This window comes from Ovis canadensis, chromosome 9 (assembly GCF_042477335.2).
Source record: "Ovis canadensis isolate MfBH-ARS-UI-01 breed Bighorn chromosome 9, ARS-UI_OviCan_v2, whole genome shotgun sequence".
NCBI lineage: Eukaryota > Metazoa > Chordata > Mammalia > Artiodactyla > Bovidae > Ovis > Ovis canadensis.
In genome coordinates, this window is record NC_091253.1 from 66,840,430 (window position 1) to 66,865,051 (window position 24,622).

Genomic DNA, 24,622 nt, shown 5'->3' on the forward strand with positions numbered 1-24,622 from the left:
ATGCTTGGCTAAGTTGTGTTTTCCTTTTTGGGAAAGGGAATAGAAAATTTTCCAACTAGTCTTTTAAAAAATCAGTTCTGGAAATACTTAAACCTTTTTATCAGTGTATTTTTATCAGTGGTATCTCATGTTTATCAATATACTAAGAATGGACATAGAATGTTAAAGAGGGAACCACAGAGACAGAGATAGAGATGACTTGAGTTCTTAGGGACCAACTGTTATTTTTGTCTTTAGTAACTAGGAATTTATTTGGTTTAGCAAGTAATATTGACTGTTTATTTCAGTGCTTATCTTGCTTTATTTTACCCATATCCTCAAATAATACTCCCCTTGTAGAGTACATGTGCTCTTGACTGGTAAACTCTTCTTTGTGAAGAGTGTATATAATATGTGCTACAGAAACATGGCATATGGTGCTCTGATCAGCACTGGAGGAGAAATTGCTAGGGCTGTTTGTAACATTACTATTCTGTTACAGTAGTAATGAAGAAAAATAGTTGTTGGATGGTGTGTTTGGCTGTTTAGCTTGTGTCAGAAGTGGAATGGACAAATATTTTGGTGGATAGGCTTTTGTCTTTAAGTTATTTTTGAAAATTAGGACACTTGGTGTGATAATGGCAGAGAATTACAGAAATTGGGACTGGCCCAGAAATTTCAGAACACAGTGACCATGGCCTAAGATGACTGCTGTGACATAGCCACCTCCTTCTTAAAGTGTTTTTAAATGCTTAATGCATAAACTTTAAGCACTTCTTGGCTTGTAAAGGCTCATTCACTGCTTCCACAGACACTTTACCATGTACTGCCAAATTTTTTGTTCTTACTGTTACTACAATATCTGTTAGAACTTTGAACCAAATGAGCTTTGCTGGGCAGATATGGCACGCACAGCAAAGCTTATTTTTAAGCCTGCATCATAGAGCAGTGTAGTTTGGAAATTTTCTGTAGTGAGTAGAGAGCATAATAAGCAAATTAATAAAAAGTCTTATTTAGATAGCCTCTTACACAGTATTAAGAGTCTATAGAAAATTATAGCAGTAACAACTTAAGACATTCATTTAGTTCTCCATATAGAGTCCTAAACATTTCCCATCCCTTTGCTAAGTAGCTAGAAACTTCACAGCATACTGGTTTTGTATACAAGATATACAAGATAAAATATCTTTTTACCTCACTTCTTTCTTCCAGCCCCCAGAAGCAAAAATTTGGGACTTAATCGTGAATTACTTGATTACTTTACTCCCATCTGTGGCTGTTAGCAGTTTTTGCTTACGATTGGGTGTCTTAATAGAAGGAGAAAATAACTGATTTAGAATATGGGACATTTTGGTATGATAGAGCAAGAATGTGTGGGTAGGGTTAGAGTATAAGTGTAATTAATGAGGCCCTGGGAAGTGATAGGGATGCTGCCAAGGGTCAGTTGGAAGTGCAAAGGGAATTCTCTGCTTCCTTTGCTTCGTTCTGTAGTGATCATATACTCCAGATTTGCAGGATTATTTGTAATGTTTCATTATTGCTGTGAAATACTGATGTGTCCTATAATTCTGGCATTTTTATTCTGTTTCAGTTGACTTTTCATACCTGGAAACAACACGAAAATTCTTAAATGGATCGTGTAATCTGGTTTAGTTTCAGGATTATTATATGTGTGATCTGCTGTATACAGAATTCAGAATGGAACCTAATGTTTGTGTGATTAAGCTATACCCATGATGAGGTTGCTTCCCAGGTGAAGCTAGTGGTAAAGAATCTGCCTGCAGTGCAGGAGACTCAGGTTCAATCCACGGGTCAGGAAGATCTCCTGGAGAAGGGCATGGCAACCCACTCCAGTATTCTTGCCTGGAGAATCCCATAGACAAGGGAGCCAGGTGGGCTACACAGTCCATAAGGTAGAAGAGAGTCAGTTGGACGTGAAAAGAGTTGACACAGCTGAAGAAACTGAGCATAGAATAGCACACGTGATGGGGTTAAATGGAGATGTGGGGTTGCTTGGAATCTCAGCACCATTTACAGTATTCTATGAGAATTGTTTTGCAGTCCTAACAACTTTGTTCCCTATACCCTTCCCTCTGCCCCCCATTCTCTATTTCTCTCCAAGCATATTAGTCCTCCCAGCATCCAACAATCCAGTATGTATCTTTTCTGGATTTTTCCCAGACTCTGTCTACTCATAGACTTGTATATATGTGTCTTATTATTTTATAGTAACAACTTGTATTTAATATTTTGTGCCAAAGCAAATAATGAATCTTTAACACTTAATAAAGAATAGACACCTGCCTAATTTAGGGAGCTTACCCATCTAGTGCCTGGAGAAGGAAATGGCAGCCCACTCCAGTATCCTTGCCTGGAGAATCCCATGGACAGAGGAGCTTGGCGGCCTACAGTCAGTGGGGTTACAAGAGTCAGACACAACTTAGCGACACCACCACCGGCCTAGTGACTCTGTGAGTAGGGCCTGAAGTTCTTATTTAGAAACACTCCTGGTACTTACTGCTTTATTAGTTTAAGAAAGGACACACAGTTAATAACCAGTGTAGGCAGCATTCCAAAATCTAGATCACATTCCTTTATTCTTGCTGTCGATATCCTGTTATTTTATAGGAAACGACAGTAACTTAATACTGATGCTAAACTGAACTGTAATGAATATTTAAAAGATTGATAACAGGGAAGATTATAAACATTAATTATTTGGAGTTAAGGAATTTTACCTGATGGGTAGTTTTATGATCCTAAAGAGATGTCATTTTGAAAATTGATTTGGGATTTATATAACTAGGTATTCCTGTAGTTTGAAGCACATTTTTTAAAATTAGAGTCTTATGGTACTTTCTCTTTCAGTTCAGTTCAGTCACTCAGTCATGTCTGACTCTTTGCGACCCCATGGACTGCATAGTTAGATATGATTAACTTTGTTGACCTAAATTGTCTGACTCAGTATTTGCCAAGACTTTTAAAATTCACTTTTTAAATAATGTTAAATAGAATGAGATGCTGAGCATATTTTAATCTGATTATTTTAAGTTAAACCAGAAAAACTACTGTGTTCTTAGCAGTTACAGAGATAAGGCAGATTAATTTGATTCTCACGAATGTTTCTTTACGTGAGAAAACAATCACTCTTTATTTTCATTTCTTTTTTTTTTTTTGGCCATGTTACTTGACTTGTTGGATCTCAGTTCCCCAACCTGGGGTTGAACTTGGGCAATGGTGGTGGAGTCCTAACCACCGGACCACCAGGGAATTCCCTGTTTTAATTTTAAATAATTCTCAATCCATGTCTTCAGCTATATTTGGAAAGATAGCATGATATGTGATACACAGTATTCTTTAAATAAAATTCTAATCCTCAGGATGTTTCTTTTTTTTTAAATGATAGCAGTGGATTGCAGCAAGCTGTTTACACCCTTTCTCTTAATATTTAGATTATGAACACCTCAGTCTCAAAATATGTAATGATTGCTAACAGATTAGTGTAGATAGTGGTTTTAAAAAGTTACATTGATAATGATTTGTTGTCTTTGGTATGGAGGCTTTAAAAAGTAAATAAAATTTAATGTTAATGTTTTCCATCTATTGCAGGAGTCAGAAATACCATCAGAGGAGGGGTACTGTGACTTTAATAGTAGGCCAAATGAGAACTCTTATTGCTATCAACTTCTTCGACAACTAAATGAACAGAGGAAGAAAGGTATTCTTTGTGATGTCAGCATTGTGGTGAGCGGAAAAATCTTTAAAGCTCATAAGAACATCCTGGTTGCAGGCAGCCGTTTCTTTAAGACTTTATATTGCTTTTCAAACAAAGAAAGCCCTAACCAAAACAATACTACCCATTTAGATATTGCTGCAGTTCAAGGTTTTTCAGTCATCTTGGACTTCTTGTATTCTGGTAACCTGGTGCTCACAAGCCAAAATGCCATTGAAGTAATGACAGTGGCCAGCTATCTTCAAATGAGTGAAGTTGTTCAAACTTGCCGAAATTTCATTAAAGATGCCTTAAATATAAGCATTAAATCAGAAGCTCCAGAGTCTGTAGTTGTGGACTATAATAATAGAAAACCAGTTAACAGAGATGGCCTGTCTTCATCACGGGATCAAAAAATTGCCAGTTTTTGGGCAACACGAAATCTTACCAATTTGGCAAGTAACGTAAAAATTGAAAATGATGGTTGTAATGTCGACGAGGGCCAAATAGAAAACTACCAAATGAATGACAGTAGTTGGGTCCAGGATGGTTCACCTGAATTGACAGAAAATGAGTCTCAAGGTCAAACAAAAGTGTTTATTTGGAATAATATGGGCTCCCAGGGGATTCAAGAGACTGGCAAAACAAGGAGAAAAACCCAAGCTACAAAGAGATTTGTTTATAATATACCACCTAATAATGAAACACATATAGAAGATTGCTCAGTGATGCAGCCACCTGTTGCCTATCCAGAGGAAGATTTGTCATTCATCAAGGAAGAACCAGGTAAATACTGTATTGAATGTATACAGAGGTGTCTCGGTTTTTATTCTCATTCTGGTTGGATATAATCTTATGTGTTATTAAAGTAATATACATAAGAAATAGTAAATTTGAGTCTTTGTAATAGGTAAAAAATGACTCAATCACATCTTATATAATCTTGTATCAGATGTAAGATTTGGTATATCTTGAGTTTTTTCTCTACACATGTATATATAGGTTTCTCAAAGGTTGTGTTAAATAATCAGGAATTGGCCCACGTTTTATGGCATGTGGACTCTATGTATAGCTCTTTGATTTTCCTGGTCTGTAGCCTCTGCTCACTTTTTGTACTCAGTGCTGGAAAAGATAAAATCTTTGGTTGTAATATGTGATTGGTTTGTCATTTCAGAACGTTTTTGAGATTTAGTTAGCATTCTTTACTCTCAATTTTTTGTAGTTAAATATTTGTTTTATAGAATTTTGCAAAAGTTAATGGGATTCTATTTTGTTTGGAACTACTCACTGTTCTGTTCTCCCCATAAATCTTACAGAAACTGGAATATTTTAAGTTTGTCCCACTGTTTCCTCATTTTCATTCTCATTTGCGTTAGTTAAGAGGCCTCTGAGACCTTTCTCTTTACTATAAGAACCTTTGCATATCACATCTTATAGTGTGGGGTTTGTTTTTTTTTTTTGAGAAATGAAGTGAGGCAGACCATCCTTGAAGAGTGAAAGTAGATTTGAAACTTTAACTTAATTGTCTGTGTGTAACTTACTTTTATTTGAAGTAGTCCAGTGGGTTTGAGGTTTTCCTTTGTGGAGCCCAGACTTGACCATGTCCACCGCTGTCATATATCATTTAGTGCTTGTGTTGCCTCAGAGATCTCTGTTTGATTTATGTGATGGTGATCACCTGGGGATGGAGTGCTTTCCGTTTAAAAGAATCATTGTTTTTAGTTCCCAAAGGGCAAAGTGCCATAATCCTGTGAAATGGTTTTCCTGGCTGTTTAGGTTTGGGTTTAGTTTTCATTGGTAGAAATCATGTGGAAATCAGTATACATGTATAATGAATGAATACTGTTTGCTGAGCTTTCCCCTCCAACTTGTCCAGTCTTTAGCAATAAAATCCCAGAGGTGGTTTCTTAAAACTATTAATGATAGACTTAGCAGCACTTTGTTTTGGCTTAATTTTTAATGTAGAAGATCTCGAATCAGTTCTCAGAGTTAGAACTGCATTTTTTTTTTTTTTCCTACTGCATGAATTTACTCAGTTAACAGTATGGTGGGAGGCCTATAGTGTATTTTTTAAAAATATATATAGGTACATGGAATATAAGGAGTAAGATTTTTTTGCATAGTAGTTGACTGACAACTAACCAAGCTAACCTCATTCTTAAAACTAATGCCACACATAATTGGAGTGATTCAAAGAGAAGAAAAACAGTGTTAATTAGAACCACAGTGCATACTTTCAAAAATAGCATTACTGGTGATTATCATCTTAGCAAGCAACTCCTAGCTGAGGTTGTATCAGTGTACTAGGTCTATCATAATTTTTGGTAGTCTAATATGCTTTTATCTTTGATAGCTTATAAAAGATAATTCTATTATGTCATTGATGCCACCTTAATATCTGATGAATCTTGCTTAACTGAAATTTGATTATATCAGTGCTACATTCCCGCTGTTAAAACTTTTAACAACTTTTCGGTGCCTCTGAATCCACCTTCATTCAGTGGCAGAAAATCCTATAAGAGCTAGAACATGATATGATACAGAGCTAGAAAATTTTTACTGTAAAGGGCCAAGCAGTAAATATTTTGGGGTTTGCTGGTCGTGAACTCAGTTACTTAACTGTTATTGTAGCCTGAAAGCAGTCATAGAAAGTATGTAAACAAATGAACAGAAGTGTGTTCAGGTAGAGCTTTATTGCCAACCCTTGGTGTAGAGCAGTGGATCTTAATCATGGCTGCATCTTGGTATTGCTTGGGAACTTGATGCCTGACTATCCCTGCCAGGGATTTTGGTTTATTGGTCTGGGATGTGGCCTGGTAGTTGAGATTTTTGTCAGTTCTACAGGTGATGGTGCTGTGAGTCACTGATAGAGGAAAGAGCCCAAATTGAATCAGGTTTTGTAAATGAGTTCTGCTACTTACTATGTTACCATAACCAAATTAAGCTAAATACTTGCCCTCAGTTTCCTCCTTAGACTATGTCACTTTTATAGGGTTATTTTGAAAAATGACAAAACATAAAAATATAGCTGTGGTGGTCATCTTAGTCCCCCTTAAAGATTAAGATTTTTTAAAAATCAGTTTTCCAGTGCAGTGTACTTTGTACCAGATTCTTGATAGGTGGTCTGATAGCCTCAGCTTGACCTTTTGTTTTAATGTAGGATGAGTATGATTATAAGGAAGTTACTTTATATTGAGCTAGAATTTGCTTCTCTTTAACTTCCCAATTCTGCCATTTTTAGTAGTATAATCTGAGCCTAACCTCTAATCTCTTATATCAACCTGATAACCCTTCAGGTATTAACATTTAAAAATTTCCCCTGAAGTCCCCTTCTTTTAGGCTAAGTGCTGTACCTCCTGCCTTGTGAATTCCAAACTCTTTTTACATCTTTCTTAACAGTCATAGGCAGTTTGTTTCACCCTGATGAAATGTTGGTGCACAGAACTGACTAGAACTCTCCAGGCAAATTCTGAGCAATAAAGAAAGAACATAGTGGGTCTGTATTTACCAAGGTCTTTCAGTTACTAAAAGTAGAGGCAGGTTCCATCTTTAGGACTGCCAACATTAAAACCTTGGCAATTTGTAAACTAGTGACCCAGTCTTTTAAAAAATTGAGGCTCATTTAAAACTTTTTTTTTAAAGAATTTAAAATTCTTTACCCAATCATCAGGAAAGTCATGGTGAATTATGCATTTAGTCCACAAGCAGTGCTTGACATGTTTGGATTTGTGGCTCTCTCGTAGGAACAGTGATTTCCCAGTTTCTTAAGCCTACTGTTTGTAGGCTATAAATAATGTTGTCTTGCCATATACTGTTGAAAGTGATATTTGGGTGTTTCATAAAGAAATGTAAGATACTGAGATAAGGTTTATCAGAGATTATATTCCTAATGGTATTTCTTTAAAAATCTTAGGCTAGTATACCTGTTATCTGACTCTGCTGGGATTCCCTTCAAATCATTTTTGATTTGTACATGTAAATCTAAGATTAAAAATTAAATTGTATAAGGGCAAGAGTAACCAGTGCCTTAATTGTCTTACACAGTGTTTTCATTTATACTGTTAGAACAAGTCAGGTGTTAATCCTGTTTTTTATCTACTCTGGACTCATGGAACATGGGCTTTCTGAGTCTGTATTTTTGTATTGTTTCTGCCAGTCACACTAGAACATTGTAGCCATTGTAAATAACTGTACTCTTCATGTAATACATTTGTATATATATGCATTCAGTAAGATTTTGAAATTTCTGACAAGAAACAAATACAAATTTTTTAGCAATAAAACAGTGTGCTGGTCAAGAGTATTAATATGGTTAGCCTAATTAAGCTTTTTATTGGCTCTAAGATAATAAGCAGCAATGGCACCCCACTCCAGTACTCTTGCCTGGAAAATCCCATGGACAGAGGAGCCTTGTAGGATGCAGTCCATGGGGTCGCTAAGAGTCAGGCGCAACTGGGCGACTTCCCTTTCACTTTTAACTTTTCATGCATTGGAGAAGAAAATGGCAACCCACTCCAGTATTCTTGCCTGGAGAATCCCAGGTACAGAGAGCCTAAGTGGACTGCTGTCTGTGGGTTCGCACAGAGTCGGACACGACTGAAGCGACTTAGCAGCAACAGCAGCAGCAGTCAGGGGTATTAATATGGTTACCCTAATTAAGCTTTTTATTGGCTCTAAGATAATAAGCAGCCCTTCAGAATGAGAAAACAGAAGTTCTACAGGATGACAAGCTTTCTGGTACTGAATTCTGAAACGAATTTCTCCAGTGGGGTTTCATATAAATGACATCAAGACAGTTTTCTGAAACGCATTTTCTAGTAAATACAGCAGTAGGGTATATAATTGTCTTTAATAAAAGCTGGTAAAATTTCATATAGATAATTGAATTTTTCATAATGATGTACAAATACTCAGATGCACGGTGGTTTTATTTGATCAAAGGATATAATTTAGAGTTTGTAAACTCTAAAAGCTCCTTTCTCTCATCTGTACTTTTTTTTGTTTGTTTTGTGGCATTTGTGAATTTTTATTGATCCTTACAAGCAGAGTTTAGGCTGTAACATCTTCAATTTGTGTAATTGTCTTTTGGTTGAAAAGCATATAACTCAAGTGTATAGAAAACTATTTTGAGAGAAGAATGCTCAAACTATATGTCTTTAAGATACCCTAATGAGTCACATTTGAAGTAGTGAATTACTACTTCTACTGAAGTTGTCTACCAACCAGTACTTAGGCCCCTACATATTTTGGGTGACAGTTGATACAGGGGATCACTTCAGAGGTTCCAGAATCTTGAAATGCTTTCTTTCTTTATTTTACTTAGTTTAGCTGAGTCGGATCTTAGTTGTGTGGGATCTGACTAGGCATGAGGACTCCAGAATAGGGTTAGTAGCCTTGTAGCATTGGGATCTTAGTTCCCCAACCAGGGATCAATCTAGTGTCCCCTGCATTGCAAGACAGACATTTCACTGGACCACCAGGGAAGTTTCTTGAAATGCTTTCTTAAATGATTGGGCAGGGCGGGGTGGGGGTTGTTTGTTTGTTTTAATTTAAAATATTTTTACAGCTTTGAATATTGGCCATCTGATTTGAGACTTGTCCATAGTTTGGCCATGTCATATAAAGTTACTGTATGAACTACTTAAAATGTGTAAAAACCATGGAACCTAGACTTAGTAAAGAAGATTTGGACTTTGGACTTGGTTCTGCCACTTAACTTGCCTTAAGTTTATCATACAGAATGTCTGATAATTAGAAGGAAAGAAAAATTTATAATATGAAATCTTGAAGGTTATAAAAATTAACCAAAGCTTTTAAAAAAGCATTTTGGCAACAAAACCTGATATTCAGTTGGTAGCAAAATCAATTTGTATTTTTTACTTCTTTCCTTAAATGTGAACATCTGTATGTTTTGTTGCAGAAATACATTTTGATTACAGGATGCCACCCTGGACCCCTCTGGGGGTATCACAGTTATTACATTCCTAAAATCTGAAAATGTATGTATCCTACATCTTAACCCAAACATTCCACATAGCAGGTTTATGGGCCTGGATTAGTTCTTAAGGGATTCCAGATGTACTGCCCTACCTTTCAGGCATCCTTTTGAGTATATTATGAAGAATGAGCTACAAGTGATTTAAAGTCACTTTTCTTTAGAAACTGTTACAGTTGCGTAGTCAGTGGTAATTTGAAGGGCTGATGCTCATTTTAAAAAATAAATGTCCACCGTTAGCTAATGGACTGTAAGCCATACTAATATGTAACACTTCAATATTTAGTCTTAAAAGGATGATAATGAGTAACTGTATGGTAGTAGGAATATTCTGCCATCTTTTTTTCCTTCTCCTTTATTTTCCTCTGCCTAGTGTTCCGTTCCATCCCACTCTGCCATACTTGATCCAAGGGGTGGCTGCATTAATGATGATTCTTTTCAAGTTAGAAGCATTAAGGAAACAGAATTTGTTTGGTCAGACTGAAACTGGATGTTGAAGAAGCCTTTTGTGGATCAGTTTTAATGCTTTCTACCTGCTGAGGGTGTTAAGTTTTCTAAACCCTGTTAATGTCAGCCCCTGAGAATTTTTTAAGACTGAATTTTTTATTTCTGATATAGCCTTAATATTCTGGGGTGACCAGAAGTGTCATATTATAACCAAATACTACTTGTCTGGGACCCCAAAATGACTTTCCACTTCATAAGAGGAAATTTGGTAGTAAAATTTTTAAGTCCACACGAAACTGAGCTAACAGGTTAGATGATATTGCTATTATAAGATTGAGAACGTGTTCACAATAGGATGGCTGTGAGGTAGAAACCGTGCAGTGTGGTAAATGTTAAAATCAGAAGTATGGCAGAGTGCAGTGGGGGAGGTTCCTGATTTCTCATTAAGAGTTGAAGAAAGCTTCACAGAGTTGGATCTTTTGTGTAGGAGTTTGCCAGAAGAGGGTGCAGAGTGGCAAGAATTGAAGGGAGTAAGTGAATAGAAAGGGGAGTGTAGTAGGGATAGTGAGGTGGGGTCAGTAGGTCAGGGCCAGGTTGTAATTCTCTGACATGGTAATAAATTGTGAATTCTATTTCACAGACTGTGAGCAGTGAGAGGTTCTCAGTTAGAGATGCAATCTTGTTTATTTATTTACCTTTAACATAAAAGCATTTGGAAGGTATTATTCATGGATTGGAGTGGAGAAAGTCCTGAAGAGACCTGTTAAGGCCCGGTCATGAAAGAAATAACAACCTTGTTTGAATAGAAGCAAAGAAGAAACAGTGGAGCCTAGTCTCGTCTGTCCCTTGAATCATCACTGAGTTGGGGGGTAAAGGGAAACTACAATTTGTTGAGTCTCTCAGCTGCCGTAGAACTGTCAAGGGTGCTTTATATAATAAATTTGCAACTGAATTTACTCATCACTGAAAAAGGAAAAAAACCTTGACTGCAATGAACGAAGGGAAAAAAAGTCTAACAGTTTATTAGCCTTAGTCCTCAGAAACTGTCTTCAGAGAAATTTGTTTGCTAGTATATATTTACATGAAAACAAAAATTGAATAGATCTTACTGAGTTTTTGTAGGAGGGAGCTGTCATTGTTTCTGTAACCTCGATTTCTGATGTGCTCTCGTATGTCATTCTTTTCAAGAATATTTGTGTTTTAAGAAAATCTGGATTAGTTTGTACTTGACTCGTGCAGAATTTTGAGAACCAAAAACAAACGGTCAGGAAAACAAACTGTCAGGAAGACCTCCTTCCCAACATAGTTTTGTTGAGCACTTACAGGCAAGTGCTGTACAAAGCACTAGATGCTTTGGAAGTGACGCTTGTGTCCTCTGTGATCCAAGAGAAACCTATAACCACATGTCCCAAGATTAACCTCATTTAATGACATCATGATTTATGTTCCACTTTATAATTTGTACATTATTTTTATTTACTGAAGTTACTTTTCATAGCAACCTTGTGAAGTAGGTGAATATTGCTATTAGTTTTCTTGTGGAGAAAATAAAGTTAATGATTGTTAAAATTTTAAGAGAAGGTAAAGGCCAAGATTTTTACCATGTCATCCTTTCCGTTGGTTGGTAATCAGGTTTTTAAAAACTCATGAATGAGATGTCAGAGAAGAATAAAAAATGAATTCAGAGGTGGAAGTTGCTTCAAAGATAGACAAAAATGTATGTAAAGGACAATGACAGCTTATAACTAGGTACATTCAAAGTTTTGAAGTTGGTGTTTTTTTTTTTGGTTGCATTGGATCTTAGTTGGCGTGTGTGATTGTGAGCAGGGATTGAACTCAGGCCCCTTGCACTGGGAGTGTAGAGTCTTAGCGTTTGGACCAGCAGGGAAATAACTCAGAGTTCTTTTTATTAAATAAAGAGATTAATAAAGTGAAGGCTGGTTTGCCACAGAATGCTGATAGATTTTTGTTTATTTTTTAAATTACAAAAATTTTTTTGGATGTGCTACATGGCATATGGGATCTTTGTTCCCTGACCAGAATCGAACCTGTTTCCCTTCTTCCGTTGCATTGGAAACGCAGTCTTAACCACTGAACCACTGGGGAAGTCTAGTCCTTATAGATAGGTGGTTTTTGTTTTTTTTGTTTTTTTTTGATTTAGCAGTATCACTGAATGGTATCAAGTATCACTAGGAAGGTAAGTGAATATAAATTAGGATGGGTATACTTCTGCATTCTCATTTCCAACATTGCAGTTGTACCTTTTTTTAATTACCTGCTTTAGTGCCAGGTTTGGTGCTCATGTTGTCAGGAGGCAGTGTAATCCTGTTGAAGAATAGTGCAGCACTCTGCAGTAGCTTTAGTTTCCTCTTAAGGTTGAGAATAAGAATGCTCTTACTGCATAAATATGTAGTGAAGTTAATATGTTGTGTATATGTAGATTGCATATACAAAAGGACTTTATGCATAAAATCAGGGGTGTATTCTTTGTTTCATTTAGGGGGAGGATCACCTATATTCACTGGCAAATGCATTTGAGAAGGATTTCCATAGGAAGGTCATGAATGTCATTTATCAGGGTTTATTTTTTTTAATGTACTTATTTATTTGTGGCTGTGCTGGATCTTTGTTGCCACCTAGGCTTTTCTCTAATTGTAGGGAGCAGGGGATACTCCTCATTGCAATACGAGGGCTTCTTGTTGCAGAGCACTGGCTTTAGAACACAGGCTCAGTAATTACGGTGCACAGGCTTAGTTGCTCAGTGACATGTGGGATCTTCCTGAACTAGGGATCAAATTCATGTCTCCTGCATTGGCAGGTGGATTCTTTACCACTGAGCCACCAGGAAAGTCCTAGAGTTTATTTTTTAGTCCTATGCTTTTTTGAGAAAATAAATACAAAGAGTTCCTGGCAAAGCAGAATATGATTCTTACATCAAATGAATGGTTGGTTGCCTGGTTTCTATCTTATTCACATCAACTCAGCTGATTACGGACAAGGCAATGGCACCCCACTCCAGTACTCTTGCCTGGAAAGTCCCATGGATGGAGGAGCCTGGTGGCCTGCAGTCCATGAGGTTGCTAAGAATTGTATACGACTGAGCGACTTCACCTTCACTTTTCACTTTCATGCATTGGAGAAGGAAATGGCAACCCACTCCAGTGTTCTTGCCTGGAGAATCCCAGGGACGGGGGAGCCTGGTGGGCTGCCGTCTATGGGGTCGCCCAGAGTTGGGCATGACTGAAGCGACTTAGCAGCAGCAGCAGCTGATTACAAATAAGTTTCCAGATGGTTTGAAATAAGATGCAGCAGTGATAGCATGTGATTACTAAGTTAGGTGTGCTTTTATGAAAGCTATTGTCAACCTGGAGGAGCTCACTTGTTTTGAGATTTATTTTTGATATCAAGAACCAAGTAGTTTACGCCTTTCAAAAGGGTTTTAATATCTGTAGTATGGATATGACTTGTTCTTATACACAGAAACAGTTGGTTGTTCAATCGCTAACTTGTGCCTAACTCTTTGTGATCCCTTGGACTGCAGCATGCCAGGCCTCCCTGTCCCTCACCATCTCCCGGAGTTGGCTCAAACTTATGTCCATTGAGTCAGGGATGGTATCTAACCATCTCACCCTCTGCTGCCCACTTCTTCTCTTGTTCTCAGTCTTTCCCAGCATCAGGATCTTTTCCAGTGACTTGGCTCTTCACATCAGGTGGCCAGAGGACTGGAGCTTCAACTTCAGCATCAGGCCTTCCAGTGAATATTCAGGGTTGATTTCCTTTAGGATTAACTGGTTTGATCTTCCTGCTGTTCAAGCGACCCCCAAGAGTCTTGAAAATACCATCAATTCTTAAGTATTCAGCCTTCTTTATGGTCCAACTCTCACATTCATACATAGCTATTGAAAAGACCTCAGAAGGAATTTATTTGCCATCTATTAACGTTTTAGATTGAGGTGAACATTCTTTACTAGTGTCCATGTAGGATTAAAGATCACAAACGAAACCCTAATATTTCACAGATAGGGTAGGAAACATGACGTGTCCATTAAGAACTAGCTGAGGAAAGCCTTCAACAAATAACTGCAGAATGTTACAGAAATAGAAACACCCTATATTTACAAACCTGCTTGGCAGAATTTTAAGAAATGCCCTGTACACACTTTAGAGTGAGTTTTTCCGAAAGATATTGGGAAGGGTAACATTGTTTGAATGATTTTAATTTTTTTGAAGTTTTTTTAATATTTATTTTTGGCTCTGCTGGGTCTTCCACACTGCATGCAGGCTTTCTCTAGTTGCAGTGAGCTGGGGCTATTCTTCATGTGGTGTGTGGATTTCTCATTGATTGTTGAAATGCCATTAAACTTATCAAAGGAAAGCAGAGTCATTAGATTTCAATTAATTTATGGTTTATGGATGTTTATATACCAGAAAATTGACAAAATTATTCTTTTCTTCCTCTTATATTTTTGCTGTACCACGCAGCTTGCAGAATATTAGTTCCATGACCAGGGATTGAACCCAGGCCATAGCAGTGAAAGGGCTGAGTTCTGTCCACTGGTCTGCCAGGGAACTCCTGAGATATGTTAAGTTAAAACTTAATAACAGGTTGCAAAGGGAAGACTATTCAAGCCAACAATTAACAGCACCTGTTGAAAAAGCCTTTTAAAGTCATGTATTATGATAAATACTGGGAAAATAAAATCTAGACAGTATCCCTGCTATCAAGGAACAGGAAAGGATCAGTGTCTGTTTACTGTTCCTTCTTTACACGTGAACTGCTTGTTTATTCTCCTGACTTCCAACCCTTTTACTCTAGGGAGTAACTTCACATTCTACATTTAATGTTACAGAGGAAATAAAGGCCAATAGAGATGTAGTCTCTAAGTGCCTGTCTTCAAACCTCTCTCTGTATGTATACTGAATGCTTCTGGATCCCAGACTTTCTAAGAATCTTAAGATTTGATAATTCCTTCTCTTTGCAATATTTCTCTTTGCAGTGTCCTCTCTTTTTCAAATGACTTCTTCCTTTCAGCATTTAAACATGTTTTAATTTTTGCCTTAAAAAACCCGAACTCTTAACTTGAATATCTCACTCTATCCCTTTACAGCCAGATTTTTCATTGTCTGTCTTGTGTCTCTAATTCATCTTCTATTCATAACACAAGAGTAGACCGTAGCAGTGGGATGATGCTAAGTGAAGTGAAGTTGCTCAGTCGTGTCCGACTCTTTGCGACCCCATGGACTGTAGCCTACCAGGCTCTTCTGTCTGTGGGATTTTCCAGGCAGGAATACTGGAGTGGGTTGCCATTTCCTTCTCCAGGAGATCTTCCCAACCCAGGGATTGAACCTGGGTCTCCCGCATTGTAGACAGATGCTTTACCGTCTGAGCCACCAGGGAAGTCCCTGATGCTAGATTTATAAATTGTTCAGTCGCTAAGTCGTGAGTGACTGACTCTTGCTGTCCCATGAACTGTACCCTGCCACACTTCTGTCTATGGGATTTTCCAGGCAAGGAGTGGGTTGCCATTTCCTTCTCCAGGGAATCTTTCCAACCCAGGGATCAAACCTGAATTTCCTGCATTGGCAAAGTAAGAACCTGAATATTAGGAAACTTGTAAATTAAAGAATTTTGAAGATTATACTAAAAACTGGTGAAACATTGAAGATTTTTAAGTAAAGGAGCAACATAAAACTTAGTATTTTAGGAAGATCTTTCTGGCAATGTTGTGGGAAATGAAGAAAGTATTGTATTTTGGAGCAAGGAGACCAAGAAACTGTTTGAGTAATCTAGGAGAGTAATGATGAGTTCTGAATTAAGGCAGTGGTAGAAAAAAGAAGCGATGCAACAAATTCAAGGGAAATAATTACATCTTCCTTTTACAAATGTAGGAATTACATCTTCCTTTAAAAATCTAGTATTAATTGATCTTTCTAATTCTGAACCAGTGTAGAAACAGTAATATTTTATACATCTAGCACTTAGTACTCTTGCCTGGAAAATCCACGGACGGAGGAGCCTGGTAGGCTGCAGTCCATGGGGTCGCTAAGAGTCGGACACAACTGAGCGACTTCACTTGCACCATGCATTGGAGAAGGAAATGGCAAACCACTCCAGTATTCTTGCCTGGAGAATCCCAGGGACGGCGGAGCCTGGCGGGCTGCCATCTGTGGGGTCACACAGAGTCGGACACGACTGAAGCGACTTAGCAGCAGCAGCAGCAGCAGCACTTAGTACTAGCAGCTGCAGCTATCTTTTGGATATCAGACACCATACTTGGCTTGCGTTGACTGATTAAATTTCTGTATCAGATCTATGATACAGGTGGATGCATATGAGGATATTGAGCCATGTGGTCATACAGATGGAGCTAGGGTGCCTAATTCACCTTGGCTCTAAGGCTCATTCTGATCCAGTGTGCTATTATTCCTGTGGCTAAAAGACATGTCTTATGTATGCTTTTATGCCTTGTAGTGTTAAACACATAGTAGTTATTCAGTACTTGCAAATATTCTCTATTTAGTCTGCATAAGAAACGCTTCCAAGAAGAGAGTGGTGTTTTGGGTGTTGGCTATGGTGTGGTTGGAAATAACATACTTCTGTATCTCCTTTTCAGATCTGGATGGTGCTCTACTCTCAGGGCCAGATTGTGATAGGAATGTCAATGCAAATTTATTGACTGAAGCCAGCTCTGGTCAAGAAGGAGGTGATGCTGGTAGGTACAGCAGAATTTTAGCAGGAGTACCTTTAAGAGGATTTGAAGTTTTGGAATGTGTATGTGTTTATTAAGGACTTACAGCAGTTTCTTTTCATTAAAGGAAAGTGGTAGGTATTAATATAAGCACTTTCAGTCTGTGGCAGCTAATGCTGATTATAGAATTTAGAAGACTGGTAAATACATGAATAGGTGTTTCTTTTTCTTTGAAGGAGACATGTTAAAGCTCTTAACTGTCAAAAGCAATTAAGTTAATAGATTGTGGCTTCTAGCTAGTGTATAGATGGGACGAGAATGGTAATTATCAGAATGGTTGACTAGTGTATTTTAACTAGCTTTGATGTAAATTAATAGTTTGGTTGTTGATGACTATAGAAAATACCAATTCTAAATAGTGATGTTTATAACTGCTTTGTGGGAAGTGTCCTGCACAAGAAGACAAAGAATCCATGAGTATTGCAAAGAATAATATAGGTAAATTAAGTAGGAGAAAGCTTCTTTATAGAATGTCATGCTAACATATTTTTGCAACCTCCAGGGGAAGTAGTTCAAAATCATCATTAGATAGTAAGCCACTGTTGTTAGGTTCATCCCATGATGCCTGGGTGAAAGTCTGTTGTAATCATCAGTCTTGATTATATCATTGATCCTAATAAGAAAGAGACATTTGCTTGGGGATAGTTGGAAAAGTGAATATGTAGTATGGTTTAAATGATATTCCTAACAATATAAAAATTCTTGGATGTGATAAAGGCACTATAGTTTATGTAAGAGTTCTAAAAGATACTGTGTTGAGGGGTAAAGTGATGAAGCATGCACGTTGTTTTCAAATATTACCTAAAAGGTGTACATGTGCATCCATAGAGAGAAAGCACTTGGCAAAATTAACATTTGTTGAAAAAAGTGATACAATTTCTATAGCTTTAGAAATCTTTTAAGCAGTTGGGACAACAGTGGTAGTCCTTACAGAAAGCTCACAGGGGCTTTTGAATATATGGTGTGCACAGACCAAAATTAAGCTATAACTCTGAAGAAACTACCTTAAGGTGGTTTCTCCTAACCGTTGAAAGAAGTTATATTAAAAAAAACTGGTTTTTTTTTTTTTTTCAGTTGGCTGCTTTGGGCCTTCTTTCCTGTGCATGGGCTTTCTGTAGCTGCTGAGAGTAGGGGCTTCTCATTTTCGTGGCTTCTTTCGTTACAGAGCAGAGGTTCTGGATGCATGCTGTGGTGCAGGGGCTTAGCCTGCCCCGAGGCATGTGGGGTCTTCTCGGATGAGGGATCAAACCTGTATCCCCTGCATTGGCAGGCAGATTCTTAACCAGTGAACCACCAGGGAAGTCACTGGATGGTGTATGTTTTGGACATACAAGCATAGTAAACAAGCATAGTCCTTGCTGTTAGAGCTTACTTTGTTTTGCTCTGATTTGGACAAGAGCTATGAGTCATAAAACTCAAAACTTTATTTAGAAGTGTGAAACTGAAAATTGATTAACCTTCGCAGGCTACTACTCCCAACCTTCCTCCTTCTCACACACACAAATGTGGTGTCTCACTTTACCCCAAAGCAGTATTGCATTACAATTAAAATACGTAATTATGGATTCAGAGGACTTTCCTAACATTAAAAAAGAGTAAGTGAAAGTATTCCCAGTACAAAACAATTTACAGTAGTAGTAATGAATCACAATTTTTAAATACCTTGGAGAATTTTTTTGTATTGTGGATATTAATACTTTCACTTTTTCCTTAAGAGGGAAATCTTAAGTTCTTTTATTTTTATAAGAGGCAATGTATTTGGCAAATAGATATAGAAAATTGAGTTCTTAGAAAACCTATTTAGCAGGCATTCATTTATAAAATTGTGTGTATGGGAGAAAAATTGCTACATTCCTGCACAAGTGTACTATGCATATATCCTAGAAAGGAGTGTTCAGGCAGAGGACAGAGGAAGTGCAAAGTGCAAAAGGTTTGAAGTAGTAGCCATTTTACCAACGTGGAATAGCACAGAGGCCAGTGTGGTTGGAATAGAATAACCAAGGGAGTGGTTTGGAAGCAAGGGCTAGATCAGTTAAGGCTTTGTAGTATAGTGGTAGTCTTTGGCTTGCACTGTAAGATCGTTAGTCCTAGCAGACTTTTTAGTGGAGTAGTATCTGGTTCTGATTTAAAGTTTTTTAAAAATCTGATTGCTGTGTTGAGAATGAGCTCTAGGAAGGCACCATGGTGTGAGCTTGGAGACAAACTGATGGCTATTGAAAATAATCCAGAGGCAACAGTTGCTGATGAGTTGGGATAGCGTGGCAGTAGTTACGGGGGATTCTGGATATGTTTACATTACCAAAGGAGTACTTTCCAGATTTTTATTTAAGGATGAAGTTAGAGAGATTTTGGTAAACTCCCAGATTCATTGTTATCTTGCCCTCCAACGTGTCTGAAACAACAAGTAGGGGTCTAATAATATAAGAATTTTACTTTTGTAATTACCCTATATTTATACTCATCATCCTTAGCCCATCTTTTCTGTACTGATCGAAGACTGTCCCATTCCACAGCTGGGCTTCAGTGTGATATAAGTCTTCAGTGGCAGAAACGTTAGAAACAGCAACAATTCAAAGGGTAGTTTCATGTAGGCTCCACATACCATTAAATAGTATTTTACTCTACTGAATTTTTTCTTCTGTGTTTAAATTGTATTTTAAACTTCAGTTTGTTTTTTATTCTAATACCAGGATATAAATTAGGATAATAAGGTACAAGGCCATCTCAGTTAGACTAAATAACTGTTAGACTAAATAACAGTTTTTTAATATAACTATTTTATATTAGGCTGTTCTATCATGATGCTGATAAAGTAGTTTTATATCCATCTTTTTAATTCCAGTAAGTCATCTTAATTACCATCATTATATCAAAATCACTTTTTAATTGTATTAGGTCCTTCACATGATTTCAAGTATGGCCTGATGGCTGGCCCTTCTAGCGATTTCAAGTATGGATTGATACCAGGTACTTCAAACGATTACAAGTATGGATTGATACCAGGTGCTTCTAACGATTTCAAGTATGGATTATTGCCTGAATCTTGGCCAAAACAAGAAACTTGGGAAAATGGCAAGTATTAGTTAAAACATCTACAGAGCTCTTAATACTGTTTTTATCAATTAATTAAAAGCTTCCACATTCTGGGTTTTAAAAAACTCAGATGGTAGTAGCCATACAATAATCCCTATTCTCAGGAATAGGCAAGCTTTTGACAAGTTTTCTGTTTAATGTATAATAATTGCTTTTTTGTTGTTTTTAATTCTCAAAAGGTGAATCATCTCTAATCATGAACAAGTTAAAATGCCCTCATTGTAGCTATGTAGCCAAATACAGACGAACACTAAAAAGGCATTTGCTCATTCATACGGGAGTCAGATCATTTAGCTGTGATATTTGTGGAAAACTGTTTACTCGAAGAGAACATGTAAAAAGACATTCCCTGGTAAGTAACTTACTTAGATAAAGTGTGTGTGTAAGGTATTTTAACACTATTACCTGCAAATTTTTGCTTTAAACAATGAATGTTATTTGTGAAACCAGTACTGAACTTCATACAGAAAGATAATGGTGTATTTACTGTTTGTTAAATGGGAGGTTTAATTTGAGTGGTTCAAATGTATTATATTGTCTGTACTGTCCTAACATTGGGGTTTTTTTTACTTCAATTAGGTGCATAAAAAGGATAAAAAATACAAATGTATGGTGTGTAAGAAGATCTTCATGTTAGCAGCCAGTGTTGGAATAAGACATGGATCTCGGCGCTATGGTGTTTGTGTAGACTGTGCAGATAAATCACAACCAGGAGGACAAGAAGGTGTAGATCAGGGACAGGATACAGATTTCCCTCGGGATGAAGAATATGAGGGGAACGGTGGAGGAGAAGCTGATGAAGAGCTGGTTGATGATGGAGAAGATCAGAATGATGCATCTCGATGGGATGAATCAGGAGATGTTTGTATGTCTCTTGATGACTAACTGACCTACTATACTCCTCAAGGATGCTGCATTTGGACATAATATGAATCAACAATTTGGATTGTTGAACTTGAAGGCTTGCAAAATATGGTACATGCTGGATGGTAGTTACATTGCTGTGAAAACTGTAGGGTCAAAGCCTTATAGCAAAAAAAAAATTTTTTTTTTATATTTGCACAGGACTGTACAGCAAACAACCTTGTGGTTGAATTACATGGAGTTCACACATCTTCAGTCAGTTATCAAAGTAAAAATATTTTTTATTTATAGGATATACAGTAAGTATTTGGATCCTCTGAAAATATAATACTTGTTCTTAAAAAGCTTACATTCATGTGCCACTTTAACATGAATGAAGAAAATTCATTTATTAAGAGTACAGTGACAGCTGACCTAATTACTCTGTCCATCAAACCACTCAGGCTAGTTTGTACTAGTAGAGTTTTGTTTCTATTTTTATTTTTATTAATTTTATTTTTTTTAATACAGATTTTCAGTGAGGGGCCTTTTCAACCCCATTGGTTCTACTTTTCTGTATTTTTCACTTTATTTTGCTTCATAACTTAAACCAAGTCTCTTCTAGTCTTAGGTATTATTTCTCAATTTTGTGCTGATGGGCATGTTTATAAGAACTGGAGAGGTAATTTATTGGAATGAACTAACTGACTTCCTCCATTCCCCCCTTCCTTTCTGACATGAATTTTACTACTTTATAAATGAAGAATGATGTTGCAAAGTACCATGGTGAGGTTGACAAATACCACTAAAATGATTATGATTTAAAAGTAACTTTCTCCTGCTGCTCTAATCTGATAAATGGTTACTATATGACGTTTCTGACAAGGCATTTGGTTTTGGGTATCTGTTACTTTGGCACTACTCTTGTTTGCTTCTTTTTATTTTTGCCAGTGTACTATACCTCAGTCCTATTTGAAAAGACAGAAGTCTAATTGAAAGAAAAGTCATAGAAATAATAAGTAAAATGATTTGTTTTATAATTTATCCTCCATGTCCAGTTTGGTTAGCTTGTTATGCAATATAAGTGAAATATCAGGTTTTTACTCCTGTGCCCTTTTATCATTAAAATTAACACAAAAAGTGCATTCTCTTTTGTTTCATACTTATGGGGTATTCAGGGTTTGAAATTATGATAGATAATTAATTTATTTTTCAATTCCTTGAAATCACTACATCTTGATATATATATAGTCTTTTTAGTAGTCACCATGATTCAACAATCTGCAAAAGTCTTACAAATAAAATATTAGGAGGCTTTACAATTTATTATTCTGTTCACTAAATTCTTCAAGATACAAGGGATGATGTATTAAGTTGAAATCGCCAGATTTATTTAGTCTGATGGATGAATTAACTGATTGACTCACAGCAGCATTTCACATAATTGATATTAATATGCACAATGTTTATCAGGAACATACTGTATATTATATAAGATTGAGGGATATCATATTTTCAGCTTTCTTTTAAATAGAAATTGAGTATATTTTCCTATTTTATATCAGGTAACTAAATTATGCTAGTCATGTGGAAAAAATTGCTAAGTACACTTTGACAGACATAATCCTTTTGGTGCTCCATCTGATCAAAGTTGAAAAGACTGGGTTTTTTAAGAGACAGGCTTTCTTACTGTCTCTGATTTCAGTAGAAGGATGGTTTAACATTAGACATTGATGCTTCTGCTTGGATAAATCAAAGATAGAGTACAGTTACATGGTGAGATGCATCATTTGTCACCTAAACTTTATCATAGTTTCTATAAAACTGAAAAACTGACATGAACAGTTTTGGTTTGGTTTTTGTTTAAGACTGAAGAGTACATCTTTTTCTCAGTGTTCTAGACAAACAAGTAAAATGTAATTCTGGTGGGGTCCAAAGTAGACGTTAGTTGGGCAAAGATACTATGAATGGAAAAATATTTTAAACGTAAAATGTTCTGCTTTGTGAATATGTAAGTATAGTATAAAGATTTCTTTCATCCCATTTATCCCTCTCCTTTAAAATAAACCATAGTTTACAATTGGTAGATCTGTCTATATATAAATATATATTAAAGAGAAAAGATATATATCTGAAAATCACCTAAATCTGCTTTATTAGACTACAGTTCACTTATTGCATAGAAACTGGACTTGGCTTTACATTCTTAATGTACTTTTACTTTTCCTTAAGATATGAACTTACTCTCTTTAAACTGAATTTTCTTTACTACTTAAATTGTTTATGTATATCTGGTAAATTATGACCAAATTTTTGTTAGATTGCATACAGTAAATTGAAAATACACACTTGGTACACTACGGATTGTTGTGCTTTTGTTTTGGTTTTAGTTGGAAACAAGGTTTGATGTAGATGGCTTGTTACTGTTAATTTAAAATATTCTATAATTATTGTCCATTACCTTCTGTGTTGTGTTGTGACAGATTTGGCTATATTTTTAGTCAACTGAAATAATGATACTTTAAGAATTTGTTTTTAGAAAGGTAATCCAAAGGAAAAATGTTTATACTCTTGAATATATTAGCCTCAGCCTATATAAAAATTTCTTCTTTTAAAGTAAACATTTTACCAGAAACAGAACTGACAGATTTTTCTACTTGCTGACTGCCTAACTTATTTTGTTTCGTGATCTTGAAGGGACTGCCTTTTCCCTTCTGGGTCTTTTTAAAAAAAATAGTTTAGTACTAAGGTATACTACTGGATGTTTCTATTTTTTTAAGTATATTCTTTTTCTGACTTACAGTACAGTTTCAGGAAGTTGATAGATACTAAGAACTCATGATTGGTCTCAGAGAGGTAACAGTGGAATACTCGTAATTTTGTCTGTGGCGCCCTGGCAGAATTATGTGTTACACATTTGCTGAATTTTTCTCTTGTAACTTATATTTTAAATGAAAAATATTTTAGATCTTTTATTTAATGAAGGGGGAGAGTATAAACTGTTTATTTCCTATTCATTTTGTAGTAACAGACCCTCTCATATAAATCAAGATATCATGTATTATTTCTTAGGCGTCTCAGAGGCAGGCAGTTCCGTACAGCCCCTGCTTTTTCATTGTTATTGGCCCTTATTTTTCACATTCACTAGATATTTTGCTAAATTTCAGTACCCTAGCAATTAAGAGCTAAAAAAGAAAAGAAACATTATAAGGGAAAATGGAACAATAATGCATAGCTTTGAAATCTGGGGGGGAAAGCATGAGCTGGTTTTTTGGTAGAGCCATCTTGCTGAGGAAGAGTGAGATGAAGTTTATTCATGTATGTAAAGCACTTAGAACACTGCCTGGTGCATAGTAGTGACCTGACACATCATAGTTGTTTAATAATACATGAGAACCAAGGGGGGAAAGGATTGGAGGAATAGAGAACGCGGAATGAAAAAATTGGGGCTTAGAAATTTGTATTAATACAATGTGTTATAAAAGGCCTGATGATGACTAGTATAATAGTGGGGAAAGTGTGATGGGAAATAGGTCTTAAAAACCATAAAATTTAAAACCAATAAGCTTAATACATTTTTAGGATATTGTCAGCATAGGATGGAAAAAGTTATTTTTCTGAATGATTCCAAAAGCTAGCTTTTTTTTAGTGCCTGCACATGCCATTGCGCTTTACCTTATCAAATCCCCTATAAGTAGGTGCTATTGTCTCCATTTTATAGACAAGGAAAGGTTCCATGAGATTGCCTAATTGAACTAATGTTAACAGTCACTACAAGGTAGAGCTGGGTTTTGACCAGGTCTG

The 24,622-nt window shown here is 36.5% G+C and overlaps 1 protein-coding gene across 1 annotated transcript in view; it reads left to right on the forward strand.

Moving 5' to 3' along the window:
• Nucleotides 1-21,958, forward strand: part of ZBTB10 (zinc finger and BTB domain containing 10) — a 29,080-nt gene extending 7,122 nt beyond the window's left edge. Inside the window, exons 2-6 of the mRNA XM_069601083.1 lie at nt 3,589-4,477; nt 16,748-16,846; nt 19,778-19,954; nt 20,155-20,327; nt 20,555-21,958. Of these exons, the coding sequence (XP_069457184.1) occupies nt 3,589-4,477; nt 16,748-16,846; nt 19,778-19,954; nt 20,155-20,327; nt 20,555-20,860 (1,644 nt within the window). The 3' untranslated portion in view covers nt 20,861-21,958. The remainder of the gene's footprint in view (nt 1-3,588; nt 4,478-16,747; nt 16,847-19,777; nt 19,955-20,154; nt 20,328-20,554) is intronic.
• Nucleotides 21,959-24,622: the final 2,664 nt, after the last annotated feature.